The sequence below is a fragment of the Arvicola amphibius genome, chromosome 1 (genome assembly GCF_903992535.2).
Source record: "Arvicola amphibius chromosome 1, mArvAmp1.2, whole genome shotgun sequence".
NCBI classification, from domain to species: domain Eukaryota; kingdom Metazoa; phylum Chordata; class Mammalia; order Rodentia; family Cricetidae; genus Arvicola; species Arvicola amphibius.
Window position 1 is genome coordinate 178,630,953 of NC_052047.1, and position 25,215 is coordinate 178,656,167.

General features: G+C 38.9%; 2 protein-coding genes across 2 annotated transcripts in view; one reads left to right on the top strand and one right to left on the bottom strand.

Annotated features, from left to right (window-relative positions):
- Positions 1-1,003, top strand: part of Pde6c (phosphodiesterase 6C) — a 47,538-nt gene extending 46,535 nt beyond the window's left edge. Inside the window, exon 22 of the mRNA XM_038313653.2 lies at positions 689-1,003. Coding sequence (XP_038169581.1) covers positions 689-750 — 62 coding nt within the window. The 3' untranslated portion in view covers positions 751-1,003. The remainder of the gene's footprint in view (positions 1-688) is intronic.
- Positions 1,004-2,370: 1,367 nt separating this feature from the next.
- Positions 2,371-25,215, bottom strand: part of LOC119806258 (protein FRA10AC1 homolog) — a 30,016-nt gene continuing 7,171 nt past the window's right edge. The window contains exons 5-15 of the mRNA XM_042054471.1: positions 24,584-24,660; positions 23,112-23,195; positions 21,859-21,943; positions 18,421-18,466; positions 17,873-18,024; positions 15,747-15,861; positions 13,586-13,628; positions 11,669-11,784; positions 8,706-8,744; positions 3,460-3,538; positions 2,371-2,668 (exon numbers count right to left, since the gene is read on the bottom strand). Of these exons, the coding sequence (XP_041910405.1) occupies positions 2,626-2,668; positions 3,460-3,538; positions 8,706-8,744; positions 11,669-11,784; positions 13,586-13,628; positions 15,747-15,861; positions 17,873-18,024; positions 18,421-18,466; positions 21,859-21,943; positions 23,112-23,195; positions 24,584-24,660 (879 nt within the window). The 3' untranslated portion in view covers positions 2,371-2,625. The remainder of the gene's footprint in view (positions 2,669-3,459; positions 3,539-8,705; positions 8,745-11,668; positions 11,785-13,585; positions 13,629-15,746; positions 15,862-17,872; positions 18,025-18,420; positions 18,467-21,858; positions 21,944-23,111; positions 23,196-24,583; positions 24,661-25,215) is intronic.

The window sequence follows — 25,215 nt, forward strand, 5'->3', positions numbered from 1 at the left end:
AAGTTTCATTTTATTTTGTTTTTTGAGAGAGCCTATGCAGCGCTCTAGAACTCACAGAGATCAGCCTGTTTCTGTCTTCCTAGTGCTGGGATTACAGGTGTGTACCAATGCACCTGGCACCTGGTTACCTATATACTTTTTTGAGTCACACCATGCAGCCTTTACTGACCTAGAATTCACAATGCCTCAGACTGAGCTCCATCTGCCTTTGCCTCCCTAGTGCTGGAATTAAAGGCATGTATCATCACACCCTGTTCTTTTTATTTTTCAATTTTTCCCTCAATTTATGTGTATGAGCATTTTACCTGTGTGTGCGTGCACCTGACGGACAGAGATCAGGCTTGGGCCCCTTGGAATGGGAGTTACGATGGTTGTGAGTGGAGCCACCACGTGGGGACTGAGAATCAAATCTGAGTACTCTGCAGTAGCAACAAGTACTCTAAACCGGACCATCTCGCTAGCTCCTTGAATTTTATTTTTAAGTGAGCCAATTGTGAATAAAAAATTGGCTGTAAACAGTCAAACCCTTGGAGTTGCTATAAGCTAGTGTTATCTTGAAGTAGTTATAAGCTAGTATTATTAATTATAGATCTGACACAGATACCATGAGAATGTTGGAATAAAAATATTTATCACACTGACTGCTGATAATGTTTTTTTTTTTTTTTTTTTTCTGGTCTTTCACTAGCTGCCACAGATTTAGGAGGTAGCACCGAAGACAAAAAGTCCAAAACGTGCTTAATGTTGTAATATGATCCAGCTGCTCGATATTTCAAGTATCGTCTAGTTTCCATGAAAAAGTATTCAAAGGAACCTCACTGTAGCCCTGGAGTAACAGAACAGCAAGACCTCCAGGAACACTGCCCCGTGACTATCCACAGAATATCTACTGCTGGCCTGGAAACCCCATGAGCTAAATAAAGTTCAATCAAAGAACAAAATATGACAAAAATAATGAATTTTATGACAGTTTCTTTTAAATTAAAAAATATGCTTTCTTGAAGTGAGTCAGAAGGTATATTAAGATTTATTTATATGTATGTGTCTGAGTGAGTCTATGTGACATGCGTGTCTCTGCTGGTGAAGGCCAGAGGAAGGCTTCAGATCCACACAAACTTGAGTTACAGGCAGCTGTGAGCTCCCTGACATGGGTTCTGGGATCCCAACTGGGGTCCTTGGGGAGAATAGCAAGTGCTAGTAACTATGGCCTGAGCCTCAAGTATTAAAAAAATGACAATGTAAGGAACCAGAGCATGAAGCAGCTAGCCAATATTTCAAGTATCATCTTAGTTTCCAAGAAAAAAATTCAAAAGAACCTCACTGTAGCCCTGTAGAGTCGATGTCAAACATCACCTCAGACTTTGCAGACGCCTTCAAATATGACTCCCATCATCAGCCACTGTGCTAGAGACCTGTAGCCAGAGCTCCAGCAGAGTTTGTAGCTGGTTTGCTTTCCAGGGTGTTAGCTCCTAGTTTTAAGCTGTCTTTTGTGACTGCTACCTTTTTGTCTCCAGTACTTTCCTTTTGAATTATGTGAATCTTGTCTGGTGGTTTTTTAAAGGTGCAAAGCCTATGCAAAACTTGGCTGGGGGAGAACCTGGCAAACGGAGATAGATGCCCCTTAGCTGGGAATTTGCATTTGGCATTGTCTCTTTGGGGAGCTTAGATAAGAGGTTTTGGGATATGGAAATTAACTTGCTAAAGGTGTAAATTGGATTAATGATTAAAAAAAAAAGCCCTTTGCTAAGCTACTGAGAGTCAGTCAGCCAGAGGCTGATCCCCTCCAGCTGGAAAGGCTAGACACCATTCTCAGAATGCCTCTGTCTCCTTCCCATGGACCCCTGAGAACCACACCCAACATACAACAGATTGCTGTGATTTTTATATCATTATCTGAATTCATACTTGAACCTAATATCATCAACTGTATTTATTCCAAAATATATTGTTCTATTGGAAAACAATGTATAGTCTTCCCAGCATTTCATTTTGCAGAACTCTATCTTCTGATTATCACAGGATGATGAAAATACCTTTATTGTAAGAATGCTTAGCTACAGGAATTCCAGTACTAATTAATAACTTTGGTGTTGGACATTTCAGGTAATTTCCCTCAGAAATCAAGATTCCTTTTTATTCACCTTAAGTGGTAAGCTGAAGAACACCTTTAAGAAATGAGGAACTTTTACACAATATTTAACATCAGTACACCTGACACTAATTTACTATTTTCTGACAGTTCAGAAAGGATTGCAAAATGACTTCTGAAACAGCTCAGCACAGTGCCTCATGCCTGACAGAAGCCTGGCCAGCAGTTATAGAGCAAGTGAACAACTGTCCGATAAAAGGAAAAACTCTTGACACTAACCATTTAATATTAGACATGAAATAATTTATTTACAGTTTACTGCCAATCACTCATGTTCAAATGTCACCTAAAACAGTGTATCATATACTGGAGAGCTATGGACAAAACAGATTTGTAGAAAAGCAACTGAGATGCTACATGAGCGAAGGAGGAAGTGTCTGAAACAGTCTGTCCTGGTGTCCAGACTCAATAGCACGGACAAGTTCACGGAGTTTCACGGTACACTTCCTCACCAAGGAATGATGCTCTCTCCCAGTTCACAGAAACAAGTCCTGAAAATAATCATCAAATTCTTCTTCCCTATTAAAAAAAAGTACAAATGTGGATTATACTCAAGAGTACTCAAAATAATAAAAACTAAATAAAAAATCAATAGTGTAAAAAGTTAAGATACATTTATATGAGACTAATAAAAATAAAATACTTTCAGTATAAAAGCTGACCATTCTATATATATATCAATATGTTTTCATAATTCAAATAATTCCGAGTTTCTAAAACAATCATCTATTCTCAAAATTGTTAAAATTGGAATGCTGGTACCTGTAGCTGGTAAGGGTTATGTCTAAGAGAAAGAAGAGAACTCTGAGTAGAACCTGTCACTACTGTGAGGAGCATCGAGCGCTAAATAACAGCAGTGTTTGCAGCCGGCCTCGAGCAGCCAAGCGGCCCAGGCTCTGAAGTCATCAGCGGCAGAGAGCAAGTGCTCCGCGTTATCTGTTGTTGGGAGGCTGGGATGAGTGCTGGCAAGGGTTTCCACACCTGTGTAAACCTTCATGGGGCTCCTCAGCATGGGTCCTGAGAATGTAACATCATGGGACAGGCTGTCCTAGATGCAAGTGAGCAGCCGCCTCAGAGGGAGTCCAAGCAAGAACAGAGGGCTGTCTGTTCCAGGGAACTGATGCTGGGCCCACTGGCTCTCTACGGCCAAGAACAATGGCTGGTAATAGACTTTTACCTTGCCAGGGAAGGGAGTCTTTGGCACTAAATTTTCATGGCATTAAATATTTTCATTAGCTGATACCAAGGACAGCTGTATCCACAGCCCCTAAGCTGACGCAAAAGGGAGCATCTACGAATTTAGCACTTACTGTGACTTTCCATCTGTCTCTGGCAGGGGACCCTTCCAGAGCTCTGACTCTGAAGTACTGTCGTCCTCATCAGTGTTTCCTGCTCATTTAGAAGAAAATGTTTGTGTTTTGTTTTAAGATAACACATTTTGAATCATTTACCAGTGCAATTAAATTAACTTTCAATTTAACAGCAGTTTCTACAATTCCCTGGAAATTTAAGTTATCCCTCCAGATACAATAATTTAAAAATTAAACAATACAAGAAATACCAGAGTCTCAGCAAAAAGGGCATCTTATGAACACCTTCCCCATGTTACACTAAACAAAACTAGCAGCTGATTTAGTTATTTCCTTGGTCATAGAACAGAAATGAAATTAAGATTTACATAGCGACCATGTCTGGATTAGGACCAACAGTTAAGAACAGCTCCTTAGACCAACGGTTGTCACTGGAGAGGAGTCACCAATTTAATCATGGGTGGTTTGTCTGTACGTTATCCAACACTGAATAAATTTTAGTTGAATATTAGGTGATTCATTTGAGGTCTACTTTTTAGTATTTTTAAAGAGGAATATATTGTTTTTTACTATTTAGTGGTAATAAGTGCTCACTGTCTAAAATAAGAGTGATTTGGAAATGTTTAAAGTACAGAGGAAGTTATTGCGAGCTTACAGGTAATATGATCATTACTTAAGTCTGGTTGGCCCTTACAAATTTATTTATACACAAAATTATGTGTATGACACATAACATACACATTTTTAAATAAACTGGATTGTACTGTGTATATTTTCTATAACTATAAAAGATTTGAGATAGCACAGTTTTCTTTGACTATATATAAATATGTCAAAGGTTTTTTATAATTAAGATTTTTTTTAAAGAATTTATTTTTATTTTTAATGATGCACATGTGTGCACAGGTTCCTACAGAAGCCTGACGTGTCAGATGTCCCAACAAAGGTCTTGGCAATTGAACTTGGGTCCTCTGTAGACCACTATATGCTTCAAGCACAGAGCCATCTCTCTAGTCCCATGAAAGTTTTAAGCAAGCAAGCAAACAAAAAAACAAACAAAAGAAAAACAGCTATATAAATTTTGATTAACCAATCTTCAATTCCTGAATGGTGGGAATTTAGGCTGTTTTCTTTTTTTTCTTTTTATCGAGGCGGTCAGTGATAGTGATTAAACCCAGGGTCTTAAAAAATGCCAGCAAGGCCTCCACAGTGGGACCACAGCCCAGCTGAATTGTTTCTCTTGTTGCACGGTGCACATTTCTGTCTGCATTTATCTAGGCACTTACCTATTCCAAATAAAATATCAAATTCTAAAAGCACTGGCCACCAAACATGCGCTCTAAAGCAGCTATAGGGCCGGGCTTTCCTCCAGAAGAAAGGTTACTCAGTTTCCACTCTTTTGAACAGCTGTTATAATTAAAGCAATAAGCATCATTTTTATAAAAGTCTGGCACATGTTTTTTCGTAAGGCAACTGCTGTTTTACACAGAGGCTGGGTCTCTCATGTGCTCACTCTAACACAACATGCTCTTTACAGATCCTAAGTCAAGAATGACGCTGCAAGAGATAATCCCCCCGGAGGAGTTAACACTGAGGTTCTGACTTCACCCAGATTTGGCTTGCCAGTACAGAACGTCCCTCGGCTCAGCACAACACAGCACAGCACAGCAAAGCACAGCACAGTACAAAAATAAAGCAGCATTGATTTGCCACGGTGGTGCTAGCCTTTTACCCGCTGAACTCTGATCCTTGAATCAATGTGTATGCCTGAACTTTGATCCTAACTGAGTCTGTTGTGGCACCGATTTTAACAAACAGCAGGGGAGGGCGCAGTCTGATGAGCTGTGTGCACACGGTGATGAAACTAAGAAGTCTCGGAGAGAGATCTCTGCTCCGTGACAGCATCACTACATTCCCAGTATCCTGAGCAGATCACACGGGAAGAAAGAATAAAATCTTCCACTCACTGAGATCAGAAATAATAGAAAATATTATGCCTAATAAAGTCATCTCTCTGGCATTACTGTTAAGATGTAGGAGAACAGAATCTACAGGGCCTTCCAAACCTAGCAGCTGATTTAAAAAAAGTTTTACACTATAAACTGCTGTTGCTGACTCTTGTTCCCTTCCAAGAATATTTTCCACAAGTCAGCTTCCTCTCACCGATTTCCTTTGTGTGAGTGTATTCGTCTATGTGTGTGGTGAGTATAGCTCTGTGTGTGTGTGTGCATGCATGGAAATGCACAGAGGCCAGAGGTCAGTGCTGTTCCTTGGGTAACATGTCCACCTTGTTTTTGAGTAAGGGTTTTTCTTTGGCCTTCAACTCACTAAGCAGGTAAGTCTGGCTGACAAGGACCCAGAGATCTGCCTGTCCCCACCTCCCCAGCAGGAAGACTGAAAGTGTGTGGTACCACACCTGAGCATTTCTCTTTACACTTACCTATGCACATATGGTATGGAGAGCAAACAACAAGCAGTGGACGTCAGTTCTCTCCCACTGCCATGCAGATTCCAGGGATTAAAACTGTCAGGTTGGTGGCAAGCACCTTTACCCACTGAGCTGACCTTAGCCCAGTTTTTAAAGTGGGCTCTGAGGACTGAGTTTAGTTTCTCTTGTTTCATGGAAGCACTGTACCAACTGGACTACTAATCAGGCCCTGTACATCAATTCCCTGATACCAGATAATGCAATTTTACTTTTAAAAAGTTAACTCACCTTAAAATGCCTCAGGAAACAAATGCATAGACTAGACTAAATGATTTGTAAAGTCCCTTCTACTCTATGAATCTAAAACTTCCTGGTTCCCTGAGGGTGACAGTCACTACAAACACCAACCAGCAGGGGTGACAAAGAGTACTGCTCAGGACTGACAAGGGCTGATACACAATGACATCCTTACAGCATCACTGTTGAGTGTTTTGCAGTAATCAGGTCAGAGGACATGTGAGCTCTGAGGATCGAACCCAGGTCATCAGGCTTGGCAGCAACAGCCTTTATTGGTTTCTGTGAGTATTTTCATTCAACTCTACCTCCAAAATGAACCCATTCATTGTAATACTTCTGATAACATGCAGCGTGCAGTCTGTCTCCCGAGACAGCTCACTTCCTCTATTCCTTTTGTCAGATAATTCCAAATGGCAGTTTTTCTTAAACAGAGGCAAAAATATGTCTTCAGGCCATTTTTATCTATAGACTCTAGTTCTGTGACCAATCACCAAACATAAATCTCCCATATAGTAACAGCCTCCAAACGCCTCCAATTTCTACGACCTCATCCTCCCCTTACCTCCTCTCACTCCTTCATCTTCCTCCAAACTAAACATCTGCAGTTGCGCCAGCATTCTTCCCAGATCACAATTTCACACTGGCTGCTCTGTGTTTGATCTACTCAAACCTCTGACGTTCTCCTTAGTGTACGGTACTTAAATACTTTGGGTTTTCCTGAATGGATATATATGGTAACTAAAAACTCACTCCACTGATGAAATGGTGAATGTCTGCAGTAACTATAATAAACGACAGGTATTAACTTTTGATCTGATCAATTCTAGAGAGCAAATACAGACTCTGTTTAACGTCTGGCATTTTTCTTTTTCCTGGCATTGCAACAGAACTACAGGGTATCAAGGACTTCCTTTGTGTACAGCACAGGCCTTGTGCGTGGGTGTCTTCTCTTTTCATAATAATTCAATGAAGCTGGCCTGTTTACACACCCATTCTACAAAAGAAGCAAGACATGGACAGATCAATCATTTAAGATGGATCTGTCTGTCTATCTATCTATCTACCTCCCTATCTATCCATTCTGTCAAACTTACAATGTAAATAATAGGGCTACACCTATATTAACTCATCAATAATGGACCAAAGAGCAAAAAGGTACTGTGTTAGATACTACAGACTTGAATCTAACCCTGTCTTTGACAGTAAGTACTTAGCCTTGAATAATTTCCTTGAGTTCTCTGGTTCCCAGGGGACCTAGTGAATAGCCTAGAGCTTAACTCACCACAGATGGATGTCCTCTCGCTGGACAGAGTGCCTACTTCTAGAAATTTGGAAGACTGAGACAGAAGGATCATGAATTCAAGAATAGTTTGACCTTGTCTCAAAATAAATACATTAAAAATTTTAAGCAATAAAAAGAAATATTTTAAAAATGCAGGGAGGGGGCAACACTGGAGCGGCGGCTCAGTGGTAGAGTGCCGCTCTTTCAGAGGCCCTGGGTTTGGTTCCCAGTGCCCACTTTCAGCAGCTCACAACCATCTAGAACTCCAGCTCCAAGGGGGCCAGTGCCCTCTTCTGCACTTCAATGGCACCTGCACTTAAGTGGATATACTCACATATATAACTTAAAAAATAATAAAAATAAACCTTTACAATTTAAAAAATAAAACTAGTTTTCTCTATCACAGACAGAAGATTTTAAAAAAAACCCTATAAATGTATGTTCCCTTTTATAATCCTACAGGAGATTCTTCCCTCAAAGCTTCCAGGAAAAAGCTAAATACACACTGAGGTCTCTTTATCATTTGACAATGGCACTGCTATTCTGCTGGCGATTTCATTACTTGCTTTAGCTATGGGTAGAACAGTGACAGAGCCGTGGTCTGCCTTTGCAGTCATGTGACCTGCCTTTGCAGTCATGTGACATGCTTTGGTAAAGGACACACCTTTGCCTCCACCTTTATTCTGCTATTCTACCTTGTTTCCCATTATTCCTGCATCACGAATTTTAAACAACCTTATACACCTTTTGTAAGTCATTGTGCACACTTGGGGTGTATTTCAAGGGAAATAAAGGATCTGTAGCAGTCACTGGGTAAAACCACTGCTTCACTGTAAGTGGTAAAACTGAAGCACCATCCACAGCGGCGGCTCCTCCAGTCCAGAGCCACAGGGCCGCTCAGACTCAGGTACAGTGAGGAACCTCTTAAGTCTCAACTGCCTTTCCTTCCCCACTCCAACTGTATCCCTGTCTCCTCCTGCACACTCTGCAGTGTGAAACTGAAATGTTTATGAATGATAATTACTGAAAAGATTCTGGTGCTTTCTATAATTAAAATAAGAAACTTCAAATTGTTTTTAACTGAAGAATTAATGTTCACTTTTTGTCCTTTATGATTCTTCTCATGTTGTACAAAAACAAATATAATTCCCATCAGAGTAGGAAACAAACAAAAAACACAAATTACAAATGCTTTGAATCTACATATTGCTATTTGAGAAAGAAAAGCTTGATACTTACTGTTTCTAGAATCTTCTGGCTTTTTTGAGGATGAATGTCCTGAAAGGAAAACAGCATCATTTTACCAAGCATCATCTTTGGGTGGTATTGACAGTTGTAGAAAAAACCATAAATTCTTCACAAATTTGTTTTTCTTATGCTCAAAAACAAACAAACAAACAAACAAACAAACAAACGAACGCACGCTTACTACTTTCTAATCTTTCAGGTCTCTTAATCTTATCTCCTTAATTAAAATGTTAGGTCCTTTTAGATAGATCGCCTTATGTGCTCATAAAGCCTGGGATAGCTAACATAAAACTTAAAATCTGAGAGCCTAGGAAAAGTCTCACATGACTTAAAAATACTTCACAGGCTGAAAATTGATAATAATAATAATATTGCTTTTTCCTTGTGGAGATGTTCAGCCCTTCCACTGAACAGTGTACAAATATACATTTCCACAGAATTTTTTCCAAGGTCATAGACAAAGGGGCGGTTAAGTGTTGGAGCTGCAAAGCAAGTGCTCCACCACTGAGCCACACCGTAGCCAACCTTGTCCAGCCACGGGGGCTATTAAAGCACAGCTTTTCAGCAGTAACTACTGAGGGAGACAAGAAGGGAAAGGTACACATCGTGTGTGTGTATTTTTGTTTTTGGAGACAGGGTTTCTTTGTGTAGCCGTCGCCATCCTAGAACTACCTCTGTAGACCAGACTGGCCTCAAACTCAGAGATCCCTTTGCCTCTGCTTCCCGAGTGCTGGGACTAAAGGTGTGTGCCACCACCGCCATCTATCTATACCTTAAATGACCACTCTACAGACTCCTCTGGGAGACATTTCTGGAGGGTGACGAAATAAAAAGCAGAGGTGACAGAATGACACCCTAACAAAACTGCAGAGGGCTAAGAAGCCTAAGTGTTTGTCTTTCAGAGGCAAAGGGGTCAAGAGCGCAGAGTAGAGGCATGGAAGTGCCCAGTGTAGGTGGAAAGGCGAGGCTAACCGTGGGCCTCCTGACATCAGCACAACCAAACTGGGAAGTGTAGGCTGGGCCACACGGCAGGGGGAAGCTCTAGCAAACACGACCATCTGAAATGTGAAGGGCTACTGTAGGTGGGCTGGGTTCCTCTTCCCTGAGACACTGAAGCAAAGCCAGAACCAACACAGGTCACAGGGCAGAGCTCTCAGACAGTGACTTCAGACCAGCATACAACTGATCAACACCGCTGGTCAGAACACTGTAGTTCGAAAAGCAAGAACTCCAGAACATTTTGATTATGAATCTGGGACTGATTTCTGGAGTTTCTCCAACTATGAATTCACCGAAGGACTCCCTCACCTAACATCCACTAAATGCCTGCAGTGTTAGAAATGGGGGTGAGTTAAACAGTCACACAAACCCTTCTCATAGAAATGAATTATTTCAAGGGTTCTGTGCATTCCTAGTCTGGGGAAGTGAGATAGGCGGTCTTAAGAAGGGCTTTTCCAGCTGAGCTGAACTGAAACTGAAGGGTGAGGTAGCTGAGAGAAAGGGAAATGGGGAGAGACGATCTTGAATCTTTGGCCAAGAGAGTGAATCTATATTTAAGGATTTTGTTCTTCCTTATTTGCAAAAGCAACCGCTCTTCACATACAAGCTGTCGTCTTACTTCCCTCTCTACACATTCACTATTCTCCACATCCATCCACGTGGGCTTCAGTTGTCTGCCCAGCCACTCACTCAATAGCACTCTCTATGATGCTAACATGAAGCTATAAAGGATACAGTCTCACATGACGGGGAAAGGATATCTAGGTTTGGATAAATAAGCAGTGCCAATGCCATATGCAACTGTGATGTTTAAATATTATTAAAATATTATTAAAATATTATTTTGGATAAATAAGCAGTGCCAATGCCATATGCAACTGTGATGTTTAAATATTATTAAATATTATTAAAGCTTATGCCAAATTAAGAAGGTCTAGGTAGAGATGAGCTCTTCCTTAATTGAATGATTACATGATATAATTACAACAAAAGGTAACAACATTATTAATGCAATAATGAATATAACCAAATTTTCAAGTGGTATATTACTATATTCGCATAAATAAAAAATTTTAAACTCAAATGATATTTTCACATTTATTAATTAAGATTTACTTTGGAGTTAGGAAATAATTAAGGAGGACATGAAAATACTTTCAGGTTCAAATGTCAACTCTCAATAAGGAACAGGATAACAGTTCTTCTACTAACCATCCACTCCAACCCAGCAATACTATGTACTATATACGCAAGAAGGAAAAATGCATTCAAGAATGCACCTCAGCCAACTATCTTCTTATCTAGAGCAAGGGAGCCCTCTTCTGTCCAAATCTTATATAACATTAGTTTAAATTTAGTTGAATCTTGCATTGCCCACCTAGTTTGATGCAGCAGAAGTTATAGACAATTAACTAGTGATGCTGAAATAGCAATTAGAAGTAACCTTTACAATAGCTAATTACATGGCAGGCATTAGTCAAATTCTTTAACAAATTATCTCAGTTTTTCTTATAGTCCCGTATGCTAAGTATACAATCATGACTTTAGATGAGTGACCCACTGTAAAGCTGCTTTACAGTTCTGGGTGCCTTCACATTCTCATTTTGACTCTGTTGAGCTTAACAAATATGGAGGTGGGTGTTCGCATCACCCAACATACACGGAGAAAGTAAGCTCAAAGAGTCGGTGTGTCCTCCAGGTAACACAGGAAACTGGAAACACCAGGAACTGACACTGCTTGCAGTATCATGTGATATGTTGTACCTGCCCAAAAGGAATCAAAGCCAACTCTGGTCTTAAAACTGTAAGTGACGATAAATTTACGTATGATTTCTCAACCACTTCCCTTTTCTTACTACAAAACACAATTCTACTGCACCACCAGCGAGACTCTGATCAGCACCGCAGAGACTGCATTTCATACTCGGAATGAGACGCTCTTAAACCTCCTTTACCTTCATCCGTCCCCTTGGAGGCCTCTGAAGAAGATGATCTGGATTTCTTACGTGGTGAATCATCACACTCAATCTTGGTCTTAGTCTTCCTTTTTTTTGACTTGATTTCTTTTCTCCTTTATGTTAAACAACACAATATTGAAGTTTATTTTTTCAACTTATTTTATAAAAAATTCAACAATTCAACAAATTAAAAAAGTTAAAGTACATATAATTTATATAATAAAGAACCTTGAATGAGTATGTAAATATTTCAGGTCAATATACAAGTTAAGATAATTCTGTAAGATAATAAAGCCTGAACAGCGATAGGAGCCATTCTGTGAGTCTCCACACAGCTAGTAAGACAGCTTTACCCAGCCTCCGCCAGCGCGTGACCCACACCCACCGAGTAGAGAAAACACGGGGAGAAGCAAGTGCTGTGACAGTTCTGACACGGTGAGAATACACTCTCCTCTCAGAATACAGACTAGAGGAAAGGGATCTTGGAGTGGAGAAAGTGCTTATTTTTAACTCACCTGTCAGCATTAGACAATTTATAATTTGCCTTTTTATTGTTCTGGCTTTACCTCTTCTTACAATTTAGTCAGTACAATAGGTGAAAAGCAATTAATTTTAATTGCTTAAGAAGGAAACACGTGAAAAAAGCTCTCCAATGTTTCTCGCAGACTCCTGACTGAGACACCCGTGCTGGTGCTATCATGCTGTCAGAGCAGTTAATCATAGTTTTTCTTTTATCAAAGTCATTTCAAATTTGATGACACTCAAAAGGGAAAATCACAAAAGACTTTCAGTCTCTCTCAGCATCACTGACAGAAAGAGGAAATGAAGGTTAGGGCTGGCTGCCCATGTAACAAAACATCCTGCTGACTTTAAGAATTTATTACTTATTTGTAGCAGCTAAAACACTATATAGAAATGCCTATAATAAAACCTATTTTAAGCCAGGTGTGGGAGTATATACCTGTAACCCCAGCATACAAGAGTCTGAGACAGGAGAATCACAAATTTGAGGCTAGCCTCAGATACATTATTATTGAAGGCTAGCCTGCCTCAAAAACAAGACAAACAGAACAAGAACAATAAAGAAATAACAACAACATGAAACCAATAACACGGAGGTCAATGATCTCCTATGTGTGCATGGTACAGGCCAGTGGTGCTCCTGCCTAACTCAACAAGGCAGACACAGTCCAGATGACGTAACAGGAGCCTGACTTACCAATGACGTTTATATCACTGAGAAACTCTATTTAAAAGACTGTTTAAAAGTAACAAGGAGGATTGGAGAGATGGTTCAGAGCGTGAAAGAGTCTTCAGTACAAACTTGAGGATCTGAATTTGAATCCTAAGAATCCATGTCAATGTCAAATGTCAGTGTGACCATGTCCACTAATAATCTTGGGGTTAAGAGGCAGGAAGGCTGAGACCAGAGACTGGAGAATCACCATGGCCTGCCAGTCAAACTAGTCAGAAATGGCAATCTCCAGGTTCAGTGAGAGGCCTTGTCTTAAGTGAGCAATGCTGAGAAAGCCGGACAGCACAACAATCAATGTCTGCCTCTGGCTTCAGAACTCACCTGCATGCACGCAATAACTTTTGAACTTTAAAAGTTCTAAGACCCATTCTATGTAGACTGCTTTATAATATCACTTCTAAGAATATTACAGTGTCTGGCCATCGGCTCCAAACTAACAACACTCCTAAAGGGCATCTTTGCCCCACACAGATGTTCACATACAAAACTGCTTCTGGATCATGGTAGAGTGGACGTCCGGTTCCATGACACACAATAATGTTCTATTTTCTAAACAATAAACTAAATCCACTTTCCAATTGAGATTTAGACAGAACAATAAAATGAGTATGGTCCAAATTACTAAATATTAAAAATAGTATTTTAAAAGAAAAAATTACCTGTGATGAAAATTTAATTTAAAGGAACATTCTTGGCATAATCCTAAAAGAGAAAAACATATATCACCGAGCTTCTGAATCTGTGTGACTATATTGTTACTCTATTTTAATTATGATTTCTCATGTTCTGTATACCCCTTGCTATATATAGGAAATATGAAGAAAATAATCTAACATTATACCTCAAATTATATTAAAATGTTTGAGAGTTGAAAATATTTTAACAATTATATTAAAATGTTTGAGAGTTGAAAATATTTTAACAATAATTTGTTTTTTTGTGTGGTTTTTTTTTTTTGGTTTTTCGAGACAGGGTTTCCCTGTAGTTTATATTTCTAGAACCTGTCCTGGAACTAGCTCTTGTAGACCAGGCTGGCCTCGAACTCAGAGATCCGCCTGCCTCTGCCTCCCGAGTGCTGGGATTAAAGGCGTGCGCCACCACCGCCCGGCCAATAATTTATTTTTAAAATTTTTCATACAATGTATTTTGGTTATATTGTTCCTCCTTCAGCTCCTACAAGAGACCCCCCTCCACCCACCCCACTTCATATTCTCTCTCTCTTAGAGAAAAGGCATGACTCTCTGAAGACAATGGATTTTCCCTGCCACAGCAGCTATCACTTACATATACCGCCCACCTCACCTTCTGCCCCACTGCTGGGCCCTGCCCCCAACTCTGGCAGACTTCCACTGCTCAGGGCAGGCCACACCAGCCAGACGGGCAGGTGAGGGACCCTGTGCAGATGAACTGCCTCACTCTCTGTACTCGGTTCTCAATTACAAATAGCTTCTTGCTTAGGATCAGGACTTTGTACCCATTTCCCCTCTCTAGTTTGAACCTGTGCTGGTCTTATGTATGCTGTCATAGTCTCTGTACGTTCACAGTGTATCAGCCCTGCTGTGTCTGGAAAAACTATTTTAAAAGGACTTTAGAAAAAGTGTCATCCATTGTGTCTCATACGCAGAATTAGTATCCGACATCAAAGATATCTCCTAACATAATAACATGATGTCATAATATGCATATAGTAACACTAAGCGAATGGTGCTGTGGTCAACTTTTTTTTGCAGTGAGAGATGATTACTGCAGAGACTTAAACTGGTCAAAGTGCTGAGAATAATCAGCTTTGAGTGCTCAGCTCTGCACAGGGCACCTGTCTTACCCCTCCAAGGCCCAGGGAACATCAACAAGAAAGCGGGAAAAGGATTAGGATCCAGAGGTTGCATGGTATGTTGTGTAATGCTGTCCTGTGAGCAGGACACGGCTACTATATACTCTTGAATGCTCAGCAGTTGTGATTACTTGAAAACCTGCACTAGATAAGTGAACATTCCATTATTGTGAGAGTGGGGGAGACACATGAGGCCCTCTACCTTCCTCAAGATTTCTAGGTGTTACCCATGCATCTATAAATAATCCCTCACCGTGCTCTGTAAGTAACCACAATTACACTCATTGGACCACCAACAAAAACAAAAAAACAAGACATGAAGGAGGACTAATAAAGAAGGGACAGCCAGTAGGTGAAGGGTAAAAGAGAGTGAGTGGTTTGGGGATGAGCAACATATATTATTTGTTTTTTTTTTGTTTTGTTTTGTTTTTTTCGAGACAGGGTTTCTCTGCGGCTTTAGAGCCTGTCCTGGAGCTAGCTCTTGTAGACCAGGCTGGTCTCGAACTCACAGATATACAGGCATGAAAATGTCATTGTGAGACCTATAGTTAAGTAAAATTACTGTATGTGAGGCAAAAACTTCTTTGAAAGGATTTTTTCCTAAAATGTCGACTGTCAAAGCGAGCTTATTTCCTGTCTGTGCCACATGACAGCTACACATTCAGCCACAGGGTCTACACCATCTTTTCTGACACTGTCACGTCGACACACAATCTAGTGACATCTCAACTTCATGGATCTTCACTCTATAAGTTACCAGCTAGAAATCTGACATTAGAATTGCTTTTATCAAAGTGTTACCAAAATGCTAAAAAATTTAGACTCAAAGTGTCTTTGAGGTTTGGGAAAACTACAGGGGAAAAGAGCACTTTCAGGAAAAAACATTGAATCTTTTAAAATTGAATGGTAAATAATCTACACATTTTCCAATTCTAAATTAAAGATTATCTTGGAAAAAATCCACCACATCTCCACTAAACTCAACTTACTTAATTTAACAAGTGCGTTTCTCTTCTCACCGTGCTCAATATACCCAAAGTTAACTTCCCAGCTCCTCAAGCCTTCTTTCTCATCACAACGTTTATTTCCACAAAAAAAACTGACCTGCGAAAAGTAAAGGACTATCAGCCAGGACACATGACTTATTGGCATATAAACCTATGACCTCTGAACTTTAACCCTACAAACCTATTACCTCTAAAACCTTCTTTTAAAAATTGTAAAATAAATAATAAATATAATAGGATGTAAAATATTCAAAATATATAATTAATTGTAACAAAGCTTATTATTAAAAATAATTGACCATAATAATTATAGCATCATGTATGATGCTATATGAAATCAAAGAGATGATTTGTGTTTTTCCTGGGTCGTGTGCCTGCTAAGCACGTGCTTTACCACTAAGCCACATACCAGCTCTTTTGTTTCTTGCTGGTTTGCTTGCAACATTGCCTCAGCTGACCTAGAACGTGTTCAATAGGTCAAAGTTGAACTTATAGACATCTTATCTCATTACCCGAATGGTAGCTGGGACCACCAGACTGTGTCACCAGACCTCAAGAGCTGAACTCTTAAAAGAAAGAAAATAAAAACAAAACCAAACAAACAAAAACCAGTCACAGAACTGATGAAAAACTGCTCATGTAGGTAGGAATGTAGGGAGTCCATATTAGAAAACCTTGCACTTGGGAAAGTGAAAACATGAAATGTGCTCACTAAAACCCTGGAAGGAGAAATCATTCCCAAAATATTTCTTCTTAGATCCGAGTCCTTAGTCTTTAATGCCAATATTAAAATTAATGTTCTCAAGTATTATTACATTCTTTACTTGAAGTTCTAGCAAAAATGTTCATAAAAAACATTTTAAAGGGCTGGAGAGATGGCTCAGTGGTTAAGAGCACTGACTGCTCTTCCAGAGGTCCTGAGTTCAATTCCCATAACCACATGGTGGCTCACAACCATCTATATTGAGGTCTGGTGCCCTCTTCTGGCCTGCAGCGGACATGCAGACAGAATACTGTATACATAATTAATAAATAAATCTTAAGAAAAAGACCCCCCCAAAAAAACATTTTATAAACTTCAACCTGACACTAAATTTTAACATCTGACTATTCTATCATATATCTGAAACTTCTAAACCAGGACAAAAACTGATGATCTGGAGGTGAAGGGACAACTAAAAATTATCTATTTTGTCAGAAAAAGAAAAACTAAAAATGATTTGTACAACAAACAATTTCCACCACAATAATTTACACTAAGCAACAAACAGAAACCACAAAATCTTTTTCATAAAATGCAAAAGACTGCCAAAGTGAATTTATAACATTAACATCTAATAGGCTAATTCATAACTCAGCTTTTTGAAACATAATCTATTGCATGTAGCCCAGACTAACCTCAAACTTACTGTGCAGCAGAGGATGACAAACTTAATACATATTTTTAATTTATCTATCTATCTATCTATCTATCTATCTATCTATCTATCTATCTATCTATCTATCTATCTATCGTGTATGTGTATACATGTTATGCCATGGCATATATAAGGGAGTCACAGGATGACCTTATAATTCATTCCAAATTAAACATGCACATGTTTATTTAGTATGTTTGGTTGGGGCTATTAAGCAACAACCACAACATTCTATCTTAACAGAGCAACAGCTTGCCCTCCACCCCAACTAGTCCAACACTCACTTATGACCTTAGAGAAAAACACCCACCAACTTTTTTAAAGGCAGTTTTATACACTTTTCTAAAAATTATACTTGACAAAATTAACACAGATATTTTTATTAGTGAAAGACATTTCAAGATATCTCATTACTTTAGGTAAAACTATAAAAGAAAATGTAATCTTAAGAAAATGTCTACACTGCCTTATTTTTAAATGTTTATTAGTACTGTGTGTGTGTGTGTGTGTGTGTGTGTGTGTGTGCGAGTGTGGTGCCCGTGTGTGTGTACGTGTGTGTGGTGTGTGATACATGTGGAGGTCAGAGGACAACTCGGTTGAGTCTGTTCTCTCCTTCCACTCCAGGTTCCAGGAACTGAACTGAAATTACTAGTCTGGTGTGACAAGTGTCTTTACCCACCGACCACTCACTGAGCTGCTGAATTGTTTTTCCTTCTCTTCTACAGAAAACATCCCTGCCATTTGTATGTGTGCACTCCAGGCACTCCTACTGCTGGGAGAGGCCAGAGAAGGGTTGGATACCCTGGAACTACAGTGCTCTTGAACTGCTCTGAATGTTTGATCTTTTGATATTAGACTAAATATTTGGGCTCAATCTAGAACTAGTCTGTACAAAACTTCTATTGGGTTCACATTTGATACTTAATTTCTACTTTCAGAATGTTTATTTCTGTTGGAATAGAGTACTGCCAATATTTTACTATAATTGGTAATCAAACACTCACTTCTTCCGTTATTAAGTCTGTAATTCTCATAACATTTTTTACATAGTCTCAAATATTCTAAAGGTCAAATTCTAAAGGAAATGTCATGAAAGTGTTTATCGAAATACATATTCCATAATTTTATTTTATAGATAATAGTTTATTGTTTATAACAGGAAAAATCTGACCCAATGATTTCTATTTCTATATAACAAAATAAGCTGCGTTCTATAAAACGTAATTTTTAAAAGTTACCTTTTCCTGAAATGACTTCTTTCTCTATTCTCCACCTGAATCCAAACTGGCATGAAAATAAATGCAAGCATGAAATTTAAATTACATACATATTCACAGCTAAACATAAAGCCATAGATGACGACATTTTCAGCCTGAAAAATAAACCTAATTCTCAAGGCTTTTTCTCTTTTAACAGGAATTTTAAATACCTCTGAACAATTACCAACCTCTGTTAAAAACGACTTTTAAAATACACTACAAGTTACAGGTGTCAAGGCAGGAAAACACCTGCATTTATATTAGGGGTTGTGGTTATGGCAAAGGACAGTATTTCAACATGTTAACCCTGTAGGATCATTGTACTGAGAAACAATCTAGGGGCTCAAGAGATGGCTCAGTGCCTAAGAGCACTGGCTGCGATCACAGAGAACCACGTTCAAGGCCCTGCACCCATGTCGTAGCTCATAAGTGCCTGCAACTCCAGCTCGGGGATCTGACATCTTCTGGCCTCACGAGCACAGAACACATATGCTGCACAGATATACATGCAGGCAAAACAGTCATACACAATTTTTAAAAAAAGAAGGAAAAAAGAACAATTAAGATTTAATCTTTTTTGTCAAATTTAAATCTTAAATGTACATAAAGACTCAAAAGAATGACAAAACATTCTAGTTAAACCCCAAATAAAAATAAAATCCTCCAAGTCTGCAGAGAAAAAGTAAAAATTTTAGGATAGCCCCCTTTCATTTTATGCTTAAACTTATATATGAGTGCAGAGATTGTGTACCATTCAACACTGTTGGACTGTCTGCTGAAGCACCAAATCAAATGCATTACTAGCAAGAGTTTCCCAAAACTTTCCTTAAGTTAATTTATTTAACAAATATACTTATTAAGCACCCATTTACTGGATGTGGTATTCAAATGAGGATAACAGGTAATTCTAAAAATAATGTCTGTTAAATCTTATTTTTTAAAAAATGGGGGAGGGGTACTGAAGAAATGGCTCAGCTGTTTAGAGTGTGTAGTGCTGCTGCAGAAGACCCAGGTTTGGTTGCCAGCATCCATAGAGTGGATCACAACCATCTGTTCCTCCAGTCCCGGGGATCTGGCACCCTCTTCTGGTGCCCACAGGCACCATGCACCCACATAGTACACATATGTGCAGACAAACATTCATACACAGAAGATAAAAATAAGTAAGTCTTTACAAAGCAATATCCATCATCAGGAAAGTTGTAATCTATGGGGAATGGGGAACTGCACTATCATATGAAGTAACTTCTGTAGCCTCATACCCTTTCCTGACACCAGTTCTTGCTGGATTCAAGCTGAAGTTACTAAAGGGTTGGTCCTGAATCCTGCCTCCTGCAACATAGATTCTGGACACTTGAAATTTCCGTGAAAGAAAAATAGTTTTTGGCTCATTTAGGGCAGTGTTCTTTTTTCCCTTTTTTTTTTTTAAAGGAAAAAAATGGCCAGGCGGCGGTGGTGCACGCCTTTAATCCCAGCACTCGGGAGGCAGAGGCAGGCGGATCTCTGTGAGTTCGAGACCAGCCTGGTCTACAAGACCTAGCTCCAGGACAGGCTCTAAAGCTGCAGAGAAACCCTGTCTCGAAAAAACAAAAAAAAAAAAAAACAAAAAAAAAAAAAGGAAAAAAATGTTTGTTTTTTTTAAAGTTATCTTTTTCTTGTGTCTGAATCTAATTCTAAATGACAGACTAATCCAAATATATTCTGAATTATGAAGTTTTCCTTTCTTTTTCTTTTTTGGTTTTTTGAGACAGAAACTCTATCTTGTGCTGGAACCCACCATGTAGACAAGGCTGGCTTCAGACGCACTGAGATCTGCCTGCCTCTGCCGCCCGAGTGCTGGGATAAAAGGCGTGTGCACTCCACAAGGCATGAAAATTTTTTTCAAAGAAAGGTGTAGGAATGTGGAACAAAGGAAGTCACTAGAAGTGCCTCCCCTCCCCCTCTCTATATATGTATACACACACATACACATACATACATGTGTGTACACATACATAGAGTGAGAGAGTAGGCACTTCTAGTGACATGTATATATATGTATGTGTAGACATATACACATACAGAAGGGGGGAGAGAAGACACTGAATTAAGAGCTGGTTAATAAGTGAATAAAGCATTATCTGTGTAAACAAAGTTAAGAGCAAATGCATCCTACCCTGGACCACTTTCTGTGACACTTCAAACATAGTATGCCAGGGATACATCTACTAATATTTTTTAAATAGAGCCCTTAAACACTTAACTTTTATTTGTGTATATCTGTTCTCCTCAACTATACCACAAGTTCATTTTCTTATTTGTTAATTTGTTTGTTTTGAGGGAGGATCTCCCTCACATTTGTTTTGCAGGCTAAGTTCGCCTTGAATTCACAATCCTGCCACTGCCTCTTGAATGCTGGGATATGTCCTCCACTATCACATCTGACTAGACTGCAGCTTCGCGTGAAGGGCAGTCACTCAATACTGCTTCCAGTTCAATTTTAACAAACACTGGAGTGGTCCATAAAAAGCCCATGGCTGAAAAGCCACTGCCATATATCCCTGGAAAGAAGGTGTTTCAGACTTGACAAGCAGTGCTGTGGGGATTCCAGATTAGTTATGGTAATTAACTGGTACAGACAGGAGCTCTGCAACAGCACCCACAACTAACATACAAGAAACTGAGCAGCCAGGATTATGCAAATAATTATTACTACTGTTTATACAGAACTAGAAAACAACTTACAAACTAAAACCACTAAAGAGACCAAACTAAATGAAAAAGAACTCCTTACAGCTTTTTTTAAGATAGCTGTTTACAAATGGTTGTTTTCTTAGTAGACAGAAATATGCACTACCCAACATGCATTCCTTCTTTTCGCATTTCCGACTGAGATTATCCGTTCCTGGAATACCTTTTTTAGTTCCTGTGGAAGTTGAGCTAGGAATAAAAATAGCTTTAATATTAATTAAAGATGTAAAGTAGAATTGGGAATCTGCAACTACTAATTATTACTGACTGAAAGTGAATTTTACCAAAATAGAAATATTTATGTAACAAAAATGCATCTGCTACTCCATAAATGTCAATCAATCAAAACCGTTCATTTCAAACATGATCTGTGAATGAGACATCATTCTGCAGTGCTTAATCACTAGAGGCTCAAGATGAGAGAAGAGATAGGATCCAATTGCCAGCTGTGTGTAACTTTAGGCTTTTTATGGTTATCTCACAAACAAAAAGCATCCCATCCTTCATAAATTCCATGGATTCTTTGTAAGTCCCATGCACAAGTTAAGCAGTCATAATGATATTTCAAAGTGCAAGATAACAGATTCAAATCAGTGCCATGAAAGAATAATGTGGGTCATGGTGGTTAATAAAAATTAATGCTGTACTTGCGCAAGAGCTTCAGCTATAAATATTCACAGGACATACCTTATTTTCTTTGTATCTACTAAGGTCGGCTATGCAGTATTCCTTGAATAATTTATCATAGTATTTCTTTGCAAGTCTCTTCTCCCTAAATCCATAAAAAGTATGTAGCATACATTTAGAAGTCCGACCATAGTTTGCTGCTTTGAAACATTATCAAATAGGTAGCATATGATATAAATATTAATGTTAAAAGAGGCCTAACGCAGACAGATGTGCTGACTATCTGGAGATGAACTGCTAATGGCAGGTCTCTTGGAAAATGAAGGACTTGGGGAAATGAGAAATATAATTACTCTTCATTCATTACCCTTTGTGATATCTGGATTTTGAAAATCACTTTCATGACTTCTTTCTCCCAAAGTATTCAAAACATTTTATAAGAAATATACAATATCTTATTATAAGACAACAATAAAATAATTATTTTTGAAGATGGGGGTCAAACAATTAGAATTAATATGCCAAAGATTACTGAAGGAAGAAAACCAGAGTCAAGAGTCTTAATCGTTAAGTTCTATCCTTGATTTAGAAACTGTCCTATAAAGAGTTGAACGCCTTGAATCAATGATGACTAAGACAGCGTAGACTGGTGCTGGAGAGATGGCTCAGAGACTAAGAGAATGTACTGCTGTTCTTCGAGAGACCTGAAATTCCCAACACCATGCTGAGTGCCTCACAACCACCTGTAATTCCAGGGAATCAGCATCTTCTGGCCTCCACGGGTTCCCACACACGTGGCATATACACACACAGATACACACATACACACACACATACAAATAAAAATAATAATATCTTTAGTAAGTAATAAGAAAAAGAGAAAACAGAATAAGAAAGACAAGACTTGGGGCTGGAGAGATGGCTCAGTGGTTAAGAGCATTGCCTGCTCTTCCAAAGGTCCTGAGTTCAATTCCCAGCAACCACATGGTGGCTCACAACCATCTGTAATGAGGTCTGGTGCCCTCTTCTGGCCTGCAGGCATACACACAGACAGAATATTGTATACATAATAAATAAATAAATCTTAAAAAAAAGACAAGACTAAAACATCCGCTTCACTAGAAGCTAATGGTTAAAATTTCCAAGCCATCAAAATGGCAAGACAGTTTAACAGTGACAGCTCCCGCCAGTCCTGATGACCTGCGTTTGAACACTGGAACCACAATGCAAGAAGAGAACAAACTCTTTCAAGTGGTCATCTGATCTCCATCCACATACACACAAAGTAAATAAATAAAATGTAATAAAGTTACCAAGTCATATCTGTTTCATCTTCTTCATTCCATAGGAATCTATGGTTTTCTCGTATAACATCCAGGTCTGTCTTATCATTCTCTCTAGGAAACAAAAATTTTCATTTAGTACAAAAATAAGTCAGATTTAGATTAAATAGTGCTAAAATTTTTGAAACCTTGAATAAAAATATAGATAAAAGTATAGTTCTATTTGGAAATTTTTACATACAACAACTATTTCAATATTTTCAGAAACTATTTAAGAAAAATGCAAAGCCGGGCGGTGGTGGTGCACACCTTTAATCCCAACACTCGGGAGGCAGAGGCAGACGGATCTCTGTGAGTTCGAGGCCAGCCTGGTCTACAAGAGCTAGTTCCAGGACAGGTTCCAAAGCCACAGAGAAACCCTGTCTTGAAAAATCAAAAAAAAAAAAAAAAAAAAAAAAAGAAAAAGAAAAGAAAAATGCAAGAAAGGAGCAAGTTCAGTAGAGAAACAAATTCAATCATTTCTAAGGGGTCTAATTATATAATTAAGGGGTCTAAATATGCAAATGTTGTATGCCACCAAAGCAAGAATGAGAAAGCCGAATAGACTCTAAGTGAGGAAATGGGAATGACAAAGTGAGAACAAATCCAAGAGACTCGCCCTCGATAGTATGCAATGTTACATCGTTTCACTAGTTTCCTGGGAAGACCAGTAAAGAAGGACGAGAAATAGATGCTTAGCATGGAAGCAGAAAAAACACTTGAGCAGTGTGGGCTCAGTGGATGGGGGATCAGAGTGGGACAGCTAAGAGAGTGTGCTGAAGTCTTTAGGGCCTACCACCCAGGAGGAAATTCACGCAAGAACAAGAGCCTCAACACAGGAAAAATTTTCCGTGTGGAAATTCTAGAGTGAAGTTTCTAGTTTGTCTTACTTTTTTATTATTTTTTTTTACCTTTTTGAGATTATAAATATAATTACATCATTTCTATCCTTCCCTTACCTCCCTCCAGCCCCTCTCAGATACCCTCCAGAGTGCTCTCATTCAAATTCACAGCCACCTTTTCAACTGTTTTACACACACACACACACACACACACACACAATTATTGGTTGCATCCATTCTTTGGACACTCGCATGGCACTTTCTGGTTTGGGAAGGAGCCTTTCATATCCTTTTATGAATCGTGTGTCCTAAGTGTCTGATGTCTTCAGTAGGGACTTACCTTCAGCCTCCAGAGGGCAACCAAGAGCAATAGCAATAGCCTTAATGTTTGGAAAGTCTCATGGACATTGCCTTATTTTTGCAAAAGCAATCCTGGACACTACAGTTTCCTCATCAAGAAGACACAAGTGTATTTCTCAAACACACTGGTACTTCCCACAGCACTCTTGCTTCGACAGGTAAGGAAGCTACCTGCGGCCTGCTGCCAAGGAGGATATAACAGAGGGCCTAGAAAACCACCCATACTTGCCCTACATCCTATGTAAGCTTCACAACACTTACCCTAAGCGCTTGAAGTCCTCCCTTTTGCCACCATAGTACAAAATATAGTCATTTACAAACTTTGTGTGTCTTTGATACTGAAATGCAAAACATTAAGGATTTTAATAACTGTTCAAGAACTGTTCCATTGGAATATATTACTAAATGAGAGATACATTACTAAATGAAAAGACAGAATGGCATGAGTCCATCTAGCATTTTCAAATGTCAGGCAGACAACTGTATGACAGACTTTCACTTTCTGCTGAAAACAGTTCAAGTGCGTATTACTTGTAATATCTGGAATCTTCATGCAAACATTATTCTTGTGATAAAAATGTACAACACTCAGGGAGAAGAGGGAGCTTTCCGTTCTGTTCCTAGACTGCACACAACCCCATTCTCTTATCCAGTCTAATAATATTACACATAAAGAAACTGTGGCTTCTACATTACAGTAAGAAGTAGAAGTTATTGTCCATTATTACACAATATAATAATCAATGATAAAGTATATAAAAATAGGATATGTTTATAAAATTAAGTCATACCAACATTAAGGTTTCAAAAAGCAAACAAGAAATCAGAAGGCTGGCATGGTTGGCTAACACCTATAATGCCAGCTCAGGAGGCTGAGGCAAGAGGAACAACAA